General features: G+C 35.6%; 2 protein-coding genes across 2 annotated transcripts; both read left to right on the top strand.

Moving 5' to 3' along the window:
* The first annotated feature begins 3996 nt into the window (after positions 1-3996).
* LOC115958553 (3-ketoacyl-CoA synthase 11-like) lies at positions 3997-7413 on the top strand. The gene is made up of 2 exons (XM_031076978.1): positions 3997-4975; positions 6447-7413. Exons 1-2 carry the CDS (start codon positions 4256-4258, stop codon positions 7230-7232), a joined length of 1506 nt encoding a protein of 501 aa, XP_030932838.1. The 5' UTR covers positions 3997-4255; the 3' UTR covers positions 7233-7413.
* Positions 7414-12341: 4928 nt separating this feature from the next.
* Positions 12342-13871, top strand: LOC115956076 (heterodimeric geranylgeranyl pyrophosphate synthase small subunit, chloroplastic-like). Its single transcript, XM_031074535.1, has one exon. The coding sequence runs from the start codon at positions 12688-12690 to the stop codon at positions 13591-13593; it is 906 nt and encodes a 301-aa protein (XP_030930395.1). The 5' UTR covers positions 12342-12687; the 3' UTR covers positions 13594-13871.
* The last annotated feature ends 6209 nt before the right edge of the window (positions 13872-20080 follow it).

The raw sequence follows: 20080 nt of genomic DNA on the forward strand, positions 1-20080 counted from the left end.
CTCCCTACTATAAATAGGAGGGTCGGGTTCATCAAAAAATCATCCAAAAAAAAAAAAGAAAAAAAAAATACACTGAATTATGAAATGAAGAGTTGCTTCTTTCAGATTTTCGAGTCCTTCTTTACATAGCCATTTCTCACTATGGCCTCATCATTCTCAACACCTAGCAACCAATTTTGCTTCATAATCGGTTTGAGATCAACCTTCTCATGGTTCGGTCGAAACCTTCTTTACAACATCATTGTAGTTTTGAGATCCAAACAAACTTTGTTTCTCCACTTAACAACTACGTTTGCCCATAAAATTTCTCATAACATAGCCTATATCATTGTTCCTTGTAGTCTCAGATCTACCTAATCAGGAGATCTAAGGCCAACTGAATCTCTCGTACCCTAGCTCAAGGAGCTTCCTAACTGCTTTGGGAACTCTATAGTCCTTCTCAAGTTGTTTGGTCTTACAGCAAAGGTAGAGGTTCAGAACAAACAGCAACTTGTTTGGTTTCCAAACCAGGTTCACAAGTTAGCTCCATCTTTCATTTTTCTGTGCTTTTCCAACAAATGGCAGTAAATGAAGATGGTAAAAAAGTGTTGGGGTATCCTACAAATTGTTTTCCATCAACACTTAAAACAACCTCCAAGGTGCCAGCTCATCAGAATTCAGCCTTTGGTGCCGGTAAATGGTCATCAAAGCCTTATTCCATGTCCCCACTACTCCGGGACCCAAAGGTCATTGTTGCTGGTACCTCAAAACTCATTTTCTGGAATTACTCCAACTTAAAATCAGCTTGAAGAATTTCAGAAAGTACTCTTCTGAAATTACTTCAACTTAACGTCCGTCGGCATGGTCCTATTACACAGGCACATTCTATGACTCACCGCCGGACCCCATGCAACACACAGTCAGCCCCATATTCAAAGGTGTACTTCCCATAAACATCTACACCAGAAGGGTCCCAGCATACAGGGCCAGCACCATGGTGGTGTATGCTTTGCCCATTTGCTTTGCTTCATCTCCGTCTTCTTCGTGATCTTCTGAAATAACTTCACCAGAAGTTCTTAAGAACACGAGGCTAGCACCATGACCCTGCATGCTGTACCCAGCCACCATTCTCTCATCTTCCCCATCTTCAACATCTTGTGATCGCCGCCAACGATCCAAAATACTCTCCTGAAAGTACTTCAACTTAATCTCTGCTAAGAAAGCTCCATCACGCAAGTACGTTCAAATACTTGCAGGCCCTTTTTCGGTCTCATCAAAGCCTTTCATATGGGTAGGTCTACTCTTCGGAAATTATCTCATCCTTCTGAAAGCTCCACCACCTTCAACAGCTCCACCACCTTCAACAGCTCCACTACCTTCAACTACTTCACTTAAATAGTCAAGTACCAAAAATCCATTTTTTTGAAACTCATTCCCACACCACACTCTGAAACTGTGTGCATGAACGAGTCTCGAGGGGGCATTTGTAGAGAGGGAAAATTCCCGACCTATCACAAGCTGACACGTCACATTACCAAGTCCACAAAATACAGCCAATTACAGAACACCATATATTGCTGCTAGGTTTTGCTATCACTATTCAGAAGCCAACAGAAATTTGCCAAATGTCATGCAAGAGCTAATCACGCATCAGCGCACGTGTAAGCGATGACTCAAGCAGCCTCGCACGTGTAAGCGATGACTCAAGCAACCGATGACTCAAGCAACCTCGCACGTGTAAGCGATGACTTAAGCGGACCAATCAAGCTGTGACATGTGTCACCAATCAAGCTCCGCCACGTGTCGCTCACCCACCCCAAAACTCCTATAAATAGAAGCCTTCCTGAGACATTTAGAGGACCAGGATTCAGAAGGGAAAAAGCTCTGCTGGAATCAAGCCCTGAAGCCTCCAGGAACTTCAAGAACTTCAACCCCAAAATCGGAGAACATTCAAAGCAGAATCATCCAGATCATCTGCCTAGATCCTAAAGTTTGCGGGAATCAAGCTCAAAGGTTCGAAAACATCAACAAATCATAAATCAGTGAAACTCTACGGATTCAAGCCTCTAAAGCCCCGAAGAACTTCCACCACAAATCTTCAAATACAAAGAACATTCGAAGCAGAATCATCCAAACTATCTGCCTAGATCTCAAAGTTCACTGGAATCAAGCTCAAAAGCCTCCAGAAACCTCAAACAACCACAAATCAGTGAAGCTCCACGGATTCAAGCCTCTAAAGCCCCGGAGAATTCCACAACAAACCTTCGAAGACGACGAACGCCCGAAGAACACACGAAGAACACGAAGAACACAAAGAACACGAAGAACAAAGAATTTCTAACAAGCTCATAGCCAGATATTCATTATAATTCTGTTCCAAAGATCTTCAATCCATTCTTCAGCCAAATTGAAGTACATTGGGTGTTCGAATCAAAATCACATTACTACAAATCCAATCAACAAGTCTTTTAAGGAGATCGAATCAGAGGATCAATCTTTTGTAATCACAGAGAATTGTACCACACAATCATCAATAACAATTCGCATTTGTGAAACTATTTTCACTTTCCGATTTTATTTCCAAACCGAGAAATTTAGTCGCTTACAAACTCATAACTCAAAAATCAAATAATTAAGTGATAGAAACAGAGTTATGGTGGTATCAAACGGACTTCTAACTATGGGTCCCACCATTTTTGAGTTATGAGTTATAGAAACAGAGATATGAGTTATGGAAATTGATGAACCAAACACCCCCTTAAATTCATTAATGATATATCTAGTGTAAAACTCCCTATCAACACTCTCCAATACCAATGTGCCTCAATAGATTTTTATAATGGGAAAATTGTATTGCTGCCCTTGAGATTTTTCACTACTACACTCACCTCTCCTCTAATTTAAAATAAAACACTCAACTCTTTTAAAATGCAAACTATTTACGTTAACATTTCCTAAATGATTGAGGGGCTTTAAAGAATCTTGAATTTCCTATTTCATCCTCAACTTTTTAAATTATCATCCACGACACCCCCTCTAATAGGAATTTCAAGATTTTCTTAAAATATTATTTTAGGATTTTTTTTTTTTTTTTAACCTTTCTCAACTATTCAGTGGAAGTCAATGTAAATAGTTTGTATTTTAGGGAAGTTGAGTGATTTATTCCAAACTAAATGGAAGTTGAGATAATAACAGAAAATCTTAGGAGAGATTATAATAATTGTCCCAAATAAAAAACCATAAGTCCATAAAAGTATTCTCATTGGCTTCTTTAAAAATAGATGCATTTTGCACTACCAAAACACACTTTTATTTATTTTACATTAATACTTTAAAAACACACCTCATATTCCATCCTTTTTTTACAATCTATCACACTAAAACAGTATATTTTCTCTTTCTTCCACATACTTTATTATTATTATTTTCTTCTTTTGAGAGGAGAGAAAGAAGGTGAGAGAGAGAAGCTATCATCTGATTAAGAGAGATGAGAAAATTGAGAGCTTATAAAATATATAATCAAATGAATGTTCCTACAATATTCTTTATCATTGCTACAGTAATAGATATAGGCTGATGTAATGGGTTTTAAGTGATTTGTTAGTTACAAGATTTTGCATTAGCCAATGGGCCGGAATGCTCTAACTCATCTTTCAATTGAAAACTCTCACTGACCCATGAAGTCGTTCGACACACCTCGTGCTGAGAAGTCGTATTCTTTTTCCCATGCTCTAACTCGTCTTTCAATTGAAAACTCTCATTGACCTAGGAATACGTTGGACACACTTGTGTTGAGAAGCCCCATTCTTTTGTGAAAATAGGGTATTAATGAGCATGTGATTGGGTGCGGCTGGCAGTCCCAATTCCTTAATATTTTTGGCTGTTTTTAACTATTTGCAGAGGGAGAAGTTCTGAGACAATTCCTTTAATACAGCACATTGATATATACACTAAAATTTATTGTATCTTTTAACGTTATTCTTGTTATTAGATGGGGGTGTAACGCGCTATTTAATGATTATAAAGGCTCCCACATTACTCCAACCGCGTCCTGAACACTACACATTTCCATCTAAGTTTGCATATATCACTCTCTTGCTCTTTTCTCCTAAACCATTTTTCAAATCTGAAGCAATTCTTCTAAACCTAAGAACTGCTTGGTTCTTCGAGTAATTTCTAATTTTGCAAATTAAGTAGTGTCTAAGAGTTTCATTTCTAGGCCACTGAACCCACAAAAACGAAGAGAGATTTGGTCAGTTTGCGTTTGTGTTAAACAATGGAGTGTGAGAAGAAACAAAACCAAAACAAGAAATCAAATTCTATTATACTTAAGTACGTGAAGTTTGGTTATCACTACTTAATCTCTAATGCCATGTATCTCTTACTTGTGCCACTCAGTACCATAGCTTTGACTCATCTTTCTATGGATGATTTGGTCCATTTCTCCAACCACACTATGCCCAATCTTGTAGTTGTGACTTTATGCATCGTGATTGTAGTTATCCTAGCAACCCTTTACTTGATGAGTCGTCCAAGAAAAGTTTATTTAGTAAATTTTTCTTGTTACAAGCCCGACCAAACTCTAATGTGTAGCAAAGAAACTTTCATGAAAGCGACTAAGCTTACTGGGAGTTTCACGGATGAAAGTTTGGCGTTTCAAAAGAAGATTTTGGAGAGGTCAGGGTATGGTCAAAAAACATATATAGCCAAAACATTGTTGGAGGTCCCAATCAACATGAGCTTCGATGAAGCAAGGAAGGAGGCAGGGATGGTGATGTTTGGAGTGATCGATGAGTTATTGGCGAAAACCGGAGTGAAGACAAAGGATATAGGGATTCTTGTTGTGAATTGCAGTTTGTTCAATCCAACACCATCATTGTCATCCATGGTTGTTAACAGGTACAAGCTTAGAGGGAACATTTTGAGCTATAATCTTGGTGGAATGGGCTGCAGTGCTGGACTAATTTCTATAGATCTTGCCAAACGCTTGCTACAGGTATATACAATTATACATACCATATACAACTGCACAATTTTTCATTTTTTTTCTCAAATATATACATATTATTTGCACGTGTTTTATGCAAAAATTTTTAATTTTATTTCTTATTCATATCCTTAATATCACATCCAGTTCTATTCACATCTATGATTTTAATTTAGAAACAATAACACGGTTAAAAAAAATATAAAAATGCATACAAGGGGTCTGTAAATAATAATTTCTTCTTTATTTAAGTCTATAATATAAACAAAAGTTATGATCATTATGTACTTTTGTATATTATTCTTAACACATTTGTAGTATTTATTTTTAGATAGACACATATGTAGTATTATTTAGACAGAAAAACTGAAGTATGCAATTATTATACATTTATACAGCACTTATATATGTGTGTTTCTCAAAAAAAAAAAAAAATTTACTTTGTGTTGTCAAGTCATCCCATATCGGTAGGGTGTGATATTGAGAATGGGTTTATCACTTGTTTCGCAATACTAACTGCCGCATACAGTTTTGGCGTTGGTGTATGAATATATTCCTTTTATCTTATCTACCTTCTCCTATATGTGTGTGTTTCTATAATAAATAAATAAATAAAAAAAAAAACTTTAGTTGAGATCTGAGAACTTACTACAACTAGGCTTTTTACCATACAGTTTTACTTATCACAGGTCTAGGGGTACAGCCAATGCCAAGTGGTAAGCAAGTTACATGTTTTTATTGAGGATACATTAATATTAACTCTGTAGACAATGTTATAAACATTTTTCTTATTTGTTTTAATGATACTTAATCCCATTCGGTTATTATTTTTAATCAATTTTTATTTATTTTCCTTATATAATACAACTAGTGTGGTTAATAAACACTAATTTTAATTGAGAATTAATTTAATTTGATATTTTGACTCAATTTGTAATGGCATGTAAAACATCTTAACAAATATTATGATATATATGAAAACCATATTAAGATGCTCTCTACTTGAAATTACTCTATTTCATGATTTATATTAAAATTTTAAAATCTAGTAGTGTATCTAGTATAACATTAATTAAAATTTTAATAATGTAACACTATGTAATGTCAAATTCAGAAATAAAATATCTACCTCGAATGACGGAGTGCCATTAATAAAATTAGAGGGGAGTTCCTCTCTTCACCCAGCCAAAAAAAAAAAAGGGGGAGTTCCTCTCTTCCATTATTACTCATTTATTACACATTGAATTAATTACACAAACAAATACTTTTGTATGTGTCTCACCTATCATTCTCCAAGCTAAAATGCCGCCCAAAAAATGAGAAAGCATGGAGACCATGTTGGTCAATAATAGAGAAAGACCGAATCTAATATTTATTATTTCATTTTCACACACACATATATGAAATACTAACACCTTTATGTGTGTGGAAACGTTGTGAAATATATTAAAGTTTTATTTAACCCTTTTCTTCACAACAGGGACAATCCAACACCTACGCCTTAGTGGTGAGCTTGGAAATCTTGACTTGCCAGTATTACCGAGGCAACAACTACTCAATGCTCATCACAAATTGTCTTTTCCGCATGGGTGGAGCTGCAATTCTCTTATCAAACCGACCCTCTGATCGTCGTTGTTCTAAGTATCAACTCACTCACACTTTACGTACTCACAAGGGTGCAGATGATAAGTGTCATAATTGTGTCTACCAAAAAGAAGATGAAAACAAAAAAGTTGGCCTTTTACTCTCTAAAGACCTATTGGTTGTGGCTGGTGAAGCTCTTAAAACCAACATCACAACATTAGGGCCAATGGTCTTGCCTGTGTCTGAACAACTTCTATTTGTCATGAATTTAATCAGAAGAAAGATATTTCAAATGAAGATAAAACCATATGTCCCAGACTTTAAGTTGGCATTCGAGCATTTTTGCTTACATGCGGGAGGAAGGGGTGTATTAGATGAGTTAGAGAAGAACCTTGGGCTCACTAAATGGCACATGGAACCCTCAAGGATGACTCTATATAGGTTTGGGAACACTTCTAGTAGTTCTCTGTGGTATGAATTGGCTTATTCCGAAGCCAAGGGAAGGATTAAGAAAGGCAATAGGGTATGGCAAATTGGGTTCGGATCAGGATTCAAGTGTAACAGTGCTGTGTGGCAGGCATTACGAACCATTGATCCAGCTAAAGAGAAGAGTAATGTTTGGATGAATGAGATTCATGAGTACCCTGTTGACGTGCCTCAAGTGGCAACCATTGCTACTTAAACTTCTCCTCCTAGGAAGAATTGCTATAATTTGCATGTATCTCTGTTGTGTTCGTCTTCTTTTTTTATAATTTGTCTGGCTACATGTGTGTTTTATATCTATATATCATAAAGAATAATGTATACGTATTTAGGCTCTATGTGCTACAATTAAAATTGTCATACAGTTGTTCTTGATTGGATGTGCTAATTTCACGTATACATCAACTAATTAATTTGGTTTTTGAAGAGAAAAGGTACATATTAGAGAATTAATTAATAACAAGGGAGGAAGAGAGATAGCAGGTGATTTGGTGGGCTGTTGGGACCAAACTCTTCTTCTTCTTTTTTAGAACTGTTGGACCAAAGGTAATACTCTTAAAAAATTTAATTTTAATAAGAATACTCATAAAAATAAATAAAGAAATAAAAATAAAAGTTAAACGCTATTGGTGCTGGGGGGGGCGCCATGCATGCCCTCCCCCCCAGTCCAAAGGTAGCTATGTGCCTTAACTTGCAGCTATATATTGTTACTCCAATCTTATGTATATATGTGTCTTATGTGTACAACATAAATAATAAGTATTTACTATCATTATAGCGCTATCATGTGCTACATATATTATTATTAGGGTGAAATTTACGGTACAGTTTTTTAGTTTCATAGATTAAGCTTTTTAATTAAATTTAAATATAAAATTATATTGAATTTAATTACTTTAAAAAAAATATAATACTGTTTGTGTTTTATTAGTTAATGCATGAATTTGATTAAGGATTTATTATCTCCTCTTAATTTATTTATTTATTTATATCCCTTTGTGTTAATTTCAATTTGGGAGAAGCCCCACTGCCCATTCGTTGGTTTCATTTTTTTTTTTTTCTGAATTGGCCATAGGGTTTTAGAATTAACTGAACACCATATGAAAGAGATCTACGAAATATTAGTAAGCACAAAAGGCTTGGCATCACTTATTTTATTCTATTGTTAATTTACATGTTAACTTTGTCTTTACCTCTAGGCTGTAGCCAAACGCAAGAAAACGTGAGAGATGCGTCTAAACCCCTACAAAGATTTAACTACCAATTTTAATAGATTAATTCAATTATCAATAGGGTAGTTAATTATAAACACACGCACACAAACTGTCTATATCTCTAGGATCGCTGATGAAGCAGCCTTGAGCAAAAAAAAATACTGTATAGACTCTATACCGCTAGGACTGTTGGAAGCCGAAGCTAAGGCCATGGAGGAGGGCGTAAGTTTTTCTTGGGACGTTGGAGTAAGAGATGTAATTTTTTGAAGGTGGTTCAAAATTAGTGGCTGATGCTGTGACAGGTTCAAACAGCCCATCAATTGCCATTGATAACCTCATTTCCTGGATAATTAAAAGCTACAAGGTTTTAGATCAGTGCATATTTTACATATAAAGAGTCATGAGAATCAATCAGCACACATCTTGACTTAACAGGTCAAGGGAATTGACAGTTTTGTAACTTAGATAGAGAATATGATTGAGTCAATTGTGGCTCAAGATGTATTGAATTTATCTTGTTCTCAATAAAGTTGCATCAAAAATAAAGTATTAGACACACTCAAAGACAAGCATATGTTCACAAAATGAAAACCCAAATGGTAAAAACACTCTAGGTCAAACCCAACTCAACAAGTCCACTATAGAATATTGTTATGGTACATATGAAATTCACACGACTCCCATACATATAGTTAGACTAAGTAACAAAACTCTTTAAGTTACCGTTAAGGTGTTAACAACTGCAGACTCTTGCCTTGTGCTTTCTAAGTTACTCGTTGCCATCCATTCATTTTGAGATAAGTCTATTAAATTTTATAACACCATTTATATTTAAATAAATATTGACTATCATTATATTTATATTTCTTTAAATTATTGATACTGGTCTTGTGCTACATAGGATATTGTCCTATCCATTCATTTTGAGATAAATTTATTAAATTTTAATCATTTTATAACATTATTTACATTTAAATAAATGTTGACTGTCACTATATTTATATTTATTTAAGTTATGGATACTGTAACAAAATCAAATCCATTCATTTTAAAATGGATTAATGAAATTTTCGGAACTCTATATTTTAATTGTCCTAAAAAATCTATAAGATCCAAATCCTATCCTAAGCCATGCCTTGATTAGTATCATCAAGTTTTCAACCCTATTAGGTCTCGGCTCTCCAATGTGGGTCTCGGCTCTACACAAGGCCCAAAACCCATATCAATAATATTGGTCTCAAAACAGGCTCTTGTTTACATTCCAATGAAAATGACACTACTACATTTTTTATCTCGTTATGTATTACATGGTTCATGGCCTACCCATCCTTTTTAACATTCTTAATCTTTTATGGGCTCAGTATCATCAAGGAGTTGACCTTTTGGGCCCCGTCTCTCCAGAGTCTAAAAAAATGGAAAATAGGAAGTTTTGGATCTCCACGAGGCCCAATCCATATCTATAATTTTGTTCCTAAAATGGGCCCTCGTAAATATTTCCAAGAAAATGGTATTACTTTTTTCTTTTTCTTTTTTTTTTTCTTTTTCTTTTTTTTAAGAAAGTTATTACTTCATTAATTCATCTTCTCTTGTGTTACATGAGATTGGGCTGTGTCTCCCCAGCGTTCAAAAAAAAATTTTAATTTGGTGTTCACTCTATTATGATTGCTTTTATCATTAGACTAAGATATCAATCAGTTTTTACTGTAAGTGAGATTCAAACCTCAAATCTCTTATTCGACAGCAAAAAATTTTACGAATTGAGTAAACTGAAACTCTCTATAAACTTTGAAGTTTTGTTTGTAAGCATATAATTCTTATTCAAAACACTTCTGTTTGTAAGCTTATAATTACAAATAATATAAAATGATTAGGGAGGTTTTGAAACAAACATTTAATTTGTTACAGTGTCAATCACTCAATTTCCCACAACTTAGGAAACTCTAGAAACACACCCAAGATTGAGATCCGGGCACCACGCAGTGTGCAATAGCTTGGATCCAAATCCATAGACTCAATCTCTCACCACTTAGGAAATTTTTAGATATTCATCAACAACAACAAAAAAATTAGAACTTTAAGTTAAAATTTAAGTACACTTCTGTAAACGATGGAACTTAAATTTTTTTAATTAAATTCAAACATGATCTGTAAAGCTTTTAATGACCAATACAACATGAAAGACGTTATCTTCTTTTAAAGACAATTTTTTAGAACTTTGTGATGCCCAAAACCCACTTCTATAAAATTAAGGGTTTATTTGGTAAGAGTATTTAAATATAGTTTTTTTGTTTTGCAATCCATAAAATAATGAGTCGCACACTTGAATTTATTATTTAACTAAGATTTTCTAAATACAATTTTCAAAAAACTATATCCTGTTTTCTTGGTTTAGAACAGAATTTTGAAAATAGCTAAGAGGGTGCTATCAGGATATAGAAAATGTTTTTAATGACATAGTTGTAAATAAATTGAAAACAATGAACCCCACATATTTGACCAAACTCGTTTATCTTTATCACAAAAAGAATTTTCACCCTTCAAATTTGAAATTTATCATTATAAAAAAAAAAAAGTGCATGATGAACTCTATTCCCTTATCATTATCCACACAAAAAAAGTAATCTACAAATTCTACATATTACTTTTTGTAAATATTTTTAAAAAAAATCTAAAAAAATAGAAATGATTTCCCAAACAATTATTTTTTGTTTTTAATATTTTGAAAATTGTTCTTAAAAGTAGGAGCTAAACATGTAAAATATAAAAATTATTATCTGAAAACTAGTTTCAAATTCAATTTTTAAAAAATTATTTTTATATTGTTTTAAAAACAAAAACTAAAATCCCCCTGCCAATCATGTCTTTAAATTTAAGTATATTTCTGTAAATGGTGTAACTTAAATTCTTTTTATAAAATTCAAACATGTGCTTCCCATCAGAAAGAAAAAAGTTCAAATATGTGCAGTAATGACCAATACAACATGAAAAGGTGTTAAACACGATGGTACAATACCACGTAATTGAATTTCATTTGAGAACTTTTTTTCATAATCTCGAGTCCTGAAACATAGGCAAATGAGAAGTGACATTGACACCTGAGTGACTGCCAAGAACAAGAAATTCAAGTCTGGTATGAATAATATACTATTTTTTTGTATAGAAAACTGAGAATATATTTGCTGCGTATCAATTATCATTCTCGCATGAGTAACATATGCTTGGCTACATTTTCATGTGGACACAAAATGAGTACCATAAGTTTCGCATTTCTAACCTATAAAGACTTCTGTGGACAAAATTTGGCATGTTTGGTGAGTGAGTTCAAACTCACATTTTAAACAACATTATACATTTTTTCACATATTTTTTTATCCATACGTATTTCAAAAAACTCCAAACAATAATTCTCAAACTATTCTACCAAATACACTCGGAACTCCAACTAGTAAAGTTACTTCACAAGTACGCCAAACGAAACCAACAGCAATAGCTACCAAACAAAGATATGTGTAAAATAAATTGATGCGTAGGCAGAGCACCTCCACCACCATCCTTGTATTTCAACTTTCTCTCATCTACCAAACCCATTCCAAGAAAAAATTAATCTAAAAAAGAGAAGTAGTTTTCTAAATAATTATTTTTTGTTTTTAATATTTTGAAAATTATTCTTAAAAGTAGGAACTAAACATGTAAAATATAAAAATTACTATCTGAAAACTAATTTCAAATTCAATTTTTTAATAATTGTTTTTATATTGTTTTAAAAATAAAAACTAAAATCCTCCTATCAATTAACCCTAAAATTTAAGTGCGTTTCTTTAAATGATGTAACTTAAAATTTTCTAATTAAATTCAAACTCGTGCTTCCCATCTTTAAGATGTTATCCTCTCTTAAAGACAATACCACGTAATTGAATTTAATTTGAGAACTTCTTTTCATAGTCTCGAGTCCTCAAACATAGGCAAAGGAGAAGTGACAATGACACCTGAGTGACTGCCAAGAAGGCAAGAACAAGAAAGTCAAGCCTAGTGTGAATAATATACTATTTTTTTGGATAGAAAACTGAGAATAATATTTGTTGCGTACCGATTATCATTCTCGCATGGGTAACACATGCATTGCATTAACTAAACTACATTTTCATGGGGACACAAAATGAGTACCATATGTTTCGCATTTCTAACCTATAAAGACTTGTGGACAAAATTATTTTCATGGGCTCCAGCCAGTAAAGTTCCTTCACGAGTGCACCAAACAAAACCAATAGCAATAGCTACCAAACAAAGATACGGATATAATAAATTGATATGTAGGCAGAGCACCTCCACCACCATCCTTGTATTTTAACTTTCTCTCATCCACCAAACCCATTCCAAGAAGAATCAGCTTCACTTCAACATCAACTATTTGTATCTTCTTTCTCTATCCTCCTCAATTCTATGGCTAGAGCTTTCCTCCACCTTAATGGAAATCAAACATTCCATATTCTCTCCAGATCTAGTGTTACCCGGGCATCCTTACCACATAGGTCTATGATGGTCACCATGTCCCAAAATCAATCCTATTGGGCCTCCATAAATGCCGAAATTGAAGCCCATCTCAAGCAAGCCATTCCACTACGGCCTCCACTTCAAGTCTTTGAGCCCATGCACCATTTGGTTTTTGCAGCCCCACAAAACCCTGCCCCGGCCTTGTGTATTGCCGCATGTGAACTCGTTGGCGGACACCGAGACCAAGCCATGGCGGCGGCTTCCACACTCCACCTGATGCAGGCGGCTTCGTTCACTCACGAGCAACTTCCGCTAACTGACAGGCCCAGGCCCAAGTCCAGGCCCACGATCCACCACGCCTACGGCCCAAACATAGAGCTTCTCTTGGGGGATGGCATGTTACCATTTGGGTTTGAGTTGTTAGCTAGATCCGATGACCCGGCCCAAAACAACTCGGACCAAATTTTGCGGGTGACAATTGAAATTGCACGTGCCATAGGCTCACAAGGTATGGTAGAGGGACAATACTATGAATTGGAATGCCCTCAATCGGAGGGGGAGGAATTATGTGACATAGGGTGGATTGAGCAAGTGTGCAAGAAAAAGGAAGGTGAGTTGCACGCGTGTGGGGCTGCGTGTGGGGCAATACTAGGAGGGGGAAGTGAGGAGGAAATAGAGAAGCTAAGAAGGTTTGGTCTCTATGTTGGAACCATTCAAGGAATGTTACATGGGGCTGGAAAATTAGAAAAGGGATTAATGAAAGTGGTGGAAGAATTCAGAAATTTGGCACTCAAGGAATTGGAGGAATTCAAGGGAGGAAAGGTTGAGGCAATTTCTAGCTTTGTTAATGTTTAAAGGCCTTTGAATCTTGATGTGATTGTTTCACTAAAGTTGGCCACTCAAGTTCTTTGCCATAATAATGCTTCCCGACATTTTTTTTTTTTTTTTTTTTATCAATGCTTCCCGACAAATTAAAAGGTCTTTGAATCTTGACGTTGATGTTTGAAGTGAGGAGCGAAGGGGAGTAAAGACAAAGCAGCACATGTGACAGTCGTCCATAAAGGCTTTTTATATGTCCGGTGGTGAGCTTATAATTATGAAATATGAAATATCTATCCTTTCTATTCTTCCAAGAAGTTGATGTGATTGGTCTCTCTCTCTCTCTCTCTCTCTCTCTCTCTCTCTCTCTCTCTCTCTCTTAAGAACTCGTACTTGCTATTTATAAGATCAAAATTGAAAATTAACATTGTTTCTCAAACAATATAATTAATAGGCACTGTTTTCAAACTACATTTTTTACTAACATCTCGAGTTTAAAAGACTCGATTTAGAACCTATAAATCGAGTCTCAAAGGCTTGAATTCCATGGTCTAATCACGTCTGATGTGACATTTTTTCCACGTGGTGACCACCTGAAAATCGAGTCTCTAAAACTCAATTTATAAGCCCACTTAACCCTGCATATTCAGCTAAACTCCTCTAGCTCTTTCTAACCCCTGAATCTCTCAAGGCTGAAGTTCAAGCTTTACCATCTCTGATCCACATTACCACCACAGACGATGGTGATTTGGTTTCTCAATACTTTCTTGGCCTAGACCCTTTTCATACAACCTCGAACTTTCCATTTAAACCCAAGCCCTCTCTCTGATCTAAAGATGCAGAGCTTCCTTGCTCCTCCGAGACAAACAGCCAACATCACCACGAGGGTGGCTTCTCAATCTCTCTGCATGTCATCCAACTCCGAGCCATGACCCAAACCAAGCTCTAAACTCGAACCAAGGTGTCACTGAGTCTCTCTACTCTCAAACCCAACAACCACTCTCCGATCTACAAGCTAAGAGTGCCTTGAATGGTGCATGAACCACAAAAGGTGGATGTAGAGGCTGAAAGCCTGACGGGTCAACCACGATCTACAGCAGTGGTGGAGCGTGGACCTACACACAATGGCGCATGGACGCGGAGATAAGCACGTGAGCTAGTGTGTGCAAAACAGAGGGTATGTGTTACGTCCCTGTGTTTGTGTGCTCGATGTTGTGAGGCTTTGTGTATGAGAATGTGGTGGCGTGGGGGTTTGACATGGTCTGATGAGAAGGTGGGGGGTAGGGTGAGGGGAATGGGTTGTACATGAGAGAGCTGAAGTGTTAGGAGGCTGAATATGTAGGGCTAAGTGGGCTTATAAATCAAGTCTTAGAGACTCGATTTCCAGGTGGTCACCACGTGAAAAAAATGCCACATCAGACGTGATTAGACCATGGAAACCGAGTCTTTGAGACTCGATTTATACGCCCTAAATCAAGCCTTTTAAACTCGAGATGTTAGTAAAAAATATAATTTGAAAACAGTGACTACTAATTATATTGTTTGAGAAACAGTCTTAATTTCCAATTTTGGCCCTATTTGTAATCCTTTTTTCTTTTCTTTTTTTTTTTGATAACATGCCATTTGTGATCCTGCACATATATGATTATTTCAAGGCCATTAACAAAGATCAATAAGTGAAGTTAAAAATTCTATCAATAATAATAATAATAATAATTGAAGTTAAATTAGCCCCAAAAAAAAAAAAAAATCAATAAGTGACGATAAAAAGGTAGAGATCAAATTTTTGCTTACAATAAGTAAGAGTGCAAAGCTTTAAATCCAAACACTCATGTTCTTATAGAAAGAAATGAATAAAGCATGAAGTTCTTATGAGCTTATCTAAAAATTTGCTTAGAGCATTTTCATTAAAGATTGTAAAATTTTTTAGCATTTAACATTTAAAAAACTAACTTTATAACATTTAACACATCACTTTACAATTCAACCTACATCAAAATTTCTATTTTTTCTTTTTACCACTTTATTTAAATATTCTTTCTTTATTATTTTTTATTCATTTTTTTTCTTCCTCTCTCTTCCTTTGTCTCTCTCTTTCTCAACCCAACAGATCTAGAACCTTCTCCCTCTCTCTGATCTTCTGCTCTCAAACCCATGCTCCATGGCTGACCACCAAGCTCTTCTTCTAAACCTCCATGGCCAAAGGTTTTCAAGCTCATCACCTCCAACCACACACCACTGACGAAACCCAGCCAAAATCAAATCACAACCACCACCACAGCCAAAACCCAGCCAAAATCAAATCACAACAAAGACCTAGAAGCCCACCAAATCACAAATCAAACCAAACCCACCGAAATCAAAGCACAAAACCCACAAAACAACCAAAATCACAAAATGAAAACACTGAAAGTGAACCCGCTGATAAAAAAACATATATTGGTTTTGTTATTATATTTTAGAAGAAGAATCATCTTGTTGAACTAATTTTAGATCCAAATTAATCAAACACACACCACAAGCAAGACTGATAGACTGAAAGCAAAGCAAAAATAATGGTATTTCCCAGAAAAGTGCTTTCATAAAATAAAAAGGGCAAGAAAAATATAAAAATTATTTGCTTCATAATCTCAAATAAAATAAATAAAAAACCAAAAATCACACACCATAATCTAGTGAAGCGTTGTGAGCCACAGTTTCACCTAAGAGGATCGCCTGAGTTGTGAGAAAGAAAAAAGAAATGAAAGGAAGAAGAACAACAAAGTACAAAGTAAAAAAGAAGAAAATAAAAATGGTCAAAGAGGCAGAGGGAGAAAAAGACAAAGAGACCTGGAGAGAGAGAGTGCAAGAAAGAGAAAATAATAGTAAAAAAGAATGTAACAACCTGCTACAGTAAGGTGTTAATTGTAGCACCTTACTGTATCAAGTTGCTAAAACTTTTGAGATGTGACCCTTTTGATGTAGAGCATGTTTTTGTGTTTTGAGTTATAAAATAGCATTTTAGCACTTTTCACATCTTTAAGAGCATTCTCATTAAGGATGCTAAAAGTGCCATATGCTAAATTTTAGCACCAATACACCCAAAAACCAACTCCATCAAACATTTCAAATCTCAAAAATTTTGAGATACTGCTATAGTGAGATTGTATTAATACAACCTCATTGTAGCACAAATCCTAAACCAAAAATTATTTTTTTATTCCAACGGTAACTGTGCGTGTATTTGTTTTTTATTTTTCCCTTCTTTCTTCTCTCTCCTCTCTCACTTTCCTCTTCCTCTTTCCCATAGCTTCTCTGTTTCTCTCGGGTTCACGGTTTGAGCTCCTTCCCTCCAAGGTTTGTCAGTTAGGAACTTCAAAGCCCAAACGCCTTCGGAGTGTTGCCGCCAATATGGAGGTAAAGCTTGATGACAGGGTGATTTGATTTTATGGGTTGTAAATTTGTGATTTCAAATTGTGATCGGCATGGGTCTGGTTATGGGTTTGTGATCAGCGTGGGCATGGGTCTCAGGTTGTGGGATTGTGATTGGCATGGGCGTGGGTCTCTGGGTTGTGGGTTTATGACTTCGGATTGTGATTGGCGTGGGTCTTTGGGTTATGGGTCTGGGTCGTAGTGGGTTGTGGTGTAGTGGATCGGTGTGATGGGTTTGCTTTTGTGGAGGTTTACTGAGGTGGGTTTGTGTGTGTGTGTGTTTTGCTCACGCAGCGTGATCGGTTTGCCTCTCTGCCTTTCTTCTTTCTTCTCATCAATCTGGGTTTTATGATTGTAATGGTGGTTGATTTGTGATTTGGAAGAGGAAGGTAGTGGCTGGGCCCTTTTTTTTTTTTTTTTTTCTTCAGTGGTAGTGGTTGGGATGGATATGGGTTTGCTGGGTTGAGATGGAAGAGTGTGAGTTTGTTGGATAGATAGGTGGGTATGGGTGGTTGGTGTTTTTTTCCGGTGGTTGTGGATGGGGTGGGTATGGGTTTGCTGCTTTGAGATTGTCAAGTTTGCTGGGTTAAGAGTGACAGAGAGGAAGAGAGAGAAAGAAATATAGTTGAAGAATAAAGAAATAATAAAAAAAAGAATATGTAAATGAAATGGTAAAAAATATAAAATCTTTGATGTTGGGTGAATTGTAAAATGAGTTGTTAAAAGCTAAAATTTTGGGTTTTGGGGTGGTATATGCTAAAAATTTTACTCACCTTGATAAGAATGCTCTAATGTGAATGCTCTAAGAGAGGCAGCAGTGTATTTCCCATCTGAGATACTTCCAAAAATTCTATAGAAGACTATCCAATGACCATTTTCTTTCCTAATAAAGAAAGGGTTGTTAGACTGGACTGGCTTAACTGCTTGGTGAAGCGTCTCATATTTTGTAATCCATGATTCTGGAAAAAAGGGAAGTCATCTGGTCTCTTGTAAGTTGTGTTGGGACAAATGAACACATGGGGTCATTCCTAGATCAACTTGGATTAACAAGGCATCATTAGTTTGGGCCATATCTGGGACTGCCATATCAAAGGCATGATTTTGAAGCCTGTAAGCAAGCTGAAAGTGAAGTGTAGTTGCATATGTGTCTTGTACTTGAAAGCTCCTGTAATTTGAACTTGCACCTTGAGAGCATCACAAAAACGAGGGTCTTTGAGAGGCATATTGAAGTTTGGAAAGAGTGTAACAAAAACTATTCCCGCATTTAAAGTGTTCTGGACAGTTCCTATAACCACATTTTACTATGCTAGAGACTGTAGGGAGCTGCTTTCTTTCGTGGAAAGTTAGTGTTAATCTTACAACACCAAAATGAAAATGTGTGTATCTTTGTTTTTGCCATGGAATTACAAATTCTATAGGAAGAGTAAGGGTGATGAAATTTTCATTTTCACATGCTAGGATATTGAATTGATCGAACTTGGAACTTGGACATACTCTTTTACGGTAGAAGAATGAGAATGACCAATAAATTTTTTTTATGGATTTTTTGAATGAAGGTTGGGGTTTATTAAACACAGTGTAAGGATTTACAATGGGAAAGTTAGTAATAGGAATTTTACTTTTTTCGAATACATTAGAGATTTCATACGGGTAGTCTAATCTATTTGCAGTAGATGTACGGAGGGAAATGTCAAAAGAGGGTTTAGGGATATCAGTAATTGTAGAGGAAGAACTGGAAAATGTATCCCATCACAAAACATCCAAGATTTGGTCACAAAATTACTATAGGATCCATGATTGCTAAGTTCAATTCAAAAAGGGATATCCAAGTAGAAGGTATCTTTCACCCACTAGAAATTCATTGGCTCACTAACCTAGATGACTCCCTTCATTTACACATAGACACTACTTGGGCATGTTGTTAGAATGCTCTTACAAAGGCAGAATCCCTTAATACGAGAACCTTATCCAAAACAGGACCAAGCACTTTAGAAGCTTATAGACAATAGTGGCCACATGAAGACCCTTGGGAAATGCCAAATCCTTTCATTGGTCACAATGACCCCTATTATGCTAACCATGACCCAAAAGCTGACGTCGATGAAGAATGGTTCCAATGAAGAGACGAATGGGACTAAGTATGTTCAACAATTAAAAAAAAAAAAAAAAGGAGATCCTAGAAACATCCTGAAGCAGCTTCGTTCAAACTTATCCATGCATGTCAAACGTATTTACTACTCGCTGCAACAACCTTATCCAACAGATGCTTTGGCTCAGCCAAGCCCTTACCTCTTCAACCACTTGTCACTACAAACTAGAACCCCACCATCTCATGCATAATCAGACAAAACTCATTGTAAATTGTAGCTAAGTTAATTTGAAGTCTGACACTGGAGCTGCAACAACAATTCTCTATCCTAAGATTCTACCCACAAAATTTTGGTTGCCCCATAACCAAATTTTTTGTGCTGTAAATGGAGAAACATTCTTAATCACCTAGAGGAGTAAGCCTATCATTATCAAGATTTTCCCAACCCTCACCATAAGACAACCTTCAGAACTTCATTATCATTCCACTTCAAAGGAGATACTCACTATGATAATTGAATGATAGACGGAAGCATGAAAGAAAGAGCACACACAAAAATTTATGTGGTTCAGCCTATCGACTACGTCCATAGTAAGAAAGCCCATGATGGCTACATATTATATCAAGCATTTGTGTTATAATGAACCCAATGTAGAGTTTATACACTAGAATATATGAGTAACCCTAGGCTAACCATAGACAAATTAAGGTTAATATACTTGCTCTATAAGTACTTAAACCTACAATTATTTGACTTCTAATATTTCTAAATAACACTATGCGTCTATGATTATTTCAAGGACATTAACAAAGATCAATAAGTGAAGTTAAATTAGCCGACAAAGAAAAAACAACAAGATAAAAAAGTGGAGATCAAATTATTGCTTACAACAAGCTAGAGTGGAAAGTTTTTATATCCAACTACTCATGCTCTTAAAGAAAGAATTGGATAATACCACTACAAAAAACAAGGGCTATAGTGGCATTTTTCAAACGTCACTATAAGTCCTAAAAACACCACTA

The sequence above is a fragment of the Quercus lobata genome, chromosome 8 (assembly GCF_001633185.2).
Source record: "Quercus lobata isolate SW786 chromosome 8, ValleyOak3.0 Primary Assembly, whole genome shotgun sequence".
Lineage (NCBI taxonomy): Eukaryota > Viridiplantae > Streptophyta > Magnoliopsida > Fagales > Fagaceae > Quercus > Quercus lobata.

Excerpts from the sequence above, each read along its gene's own strand:
- LOC115958553 (XM_031076978.1), top strand. The coding sequence starts at position 4,256 with ATGGAGTGTGAGAAGAAACAAAACCAAAACAAGAAATCAAATTCTATT. Across the intron at positions 4,976-6,446 it reads TTGCCAAACGCTTGCTACAG|GGACAATCCAACACCTACGC; the intron begins GTATATACAATT and ends TCTTCACAACAG.
- LOC115956076 (XM_031074535.1), top strand. The coding sequence starts at position 12,688 with ATGGCTAGAGCTTTCCTCCACCTTAATGGAAATCAAACATTCCATATT.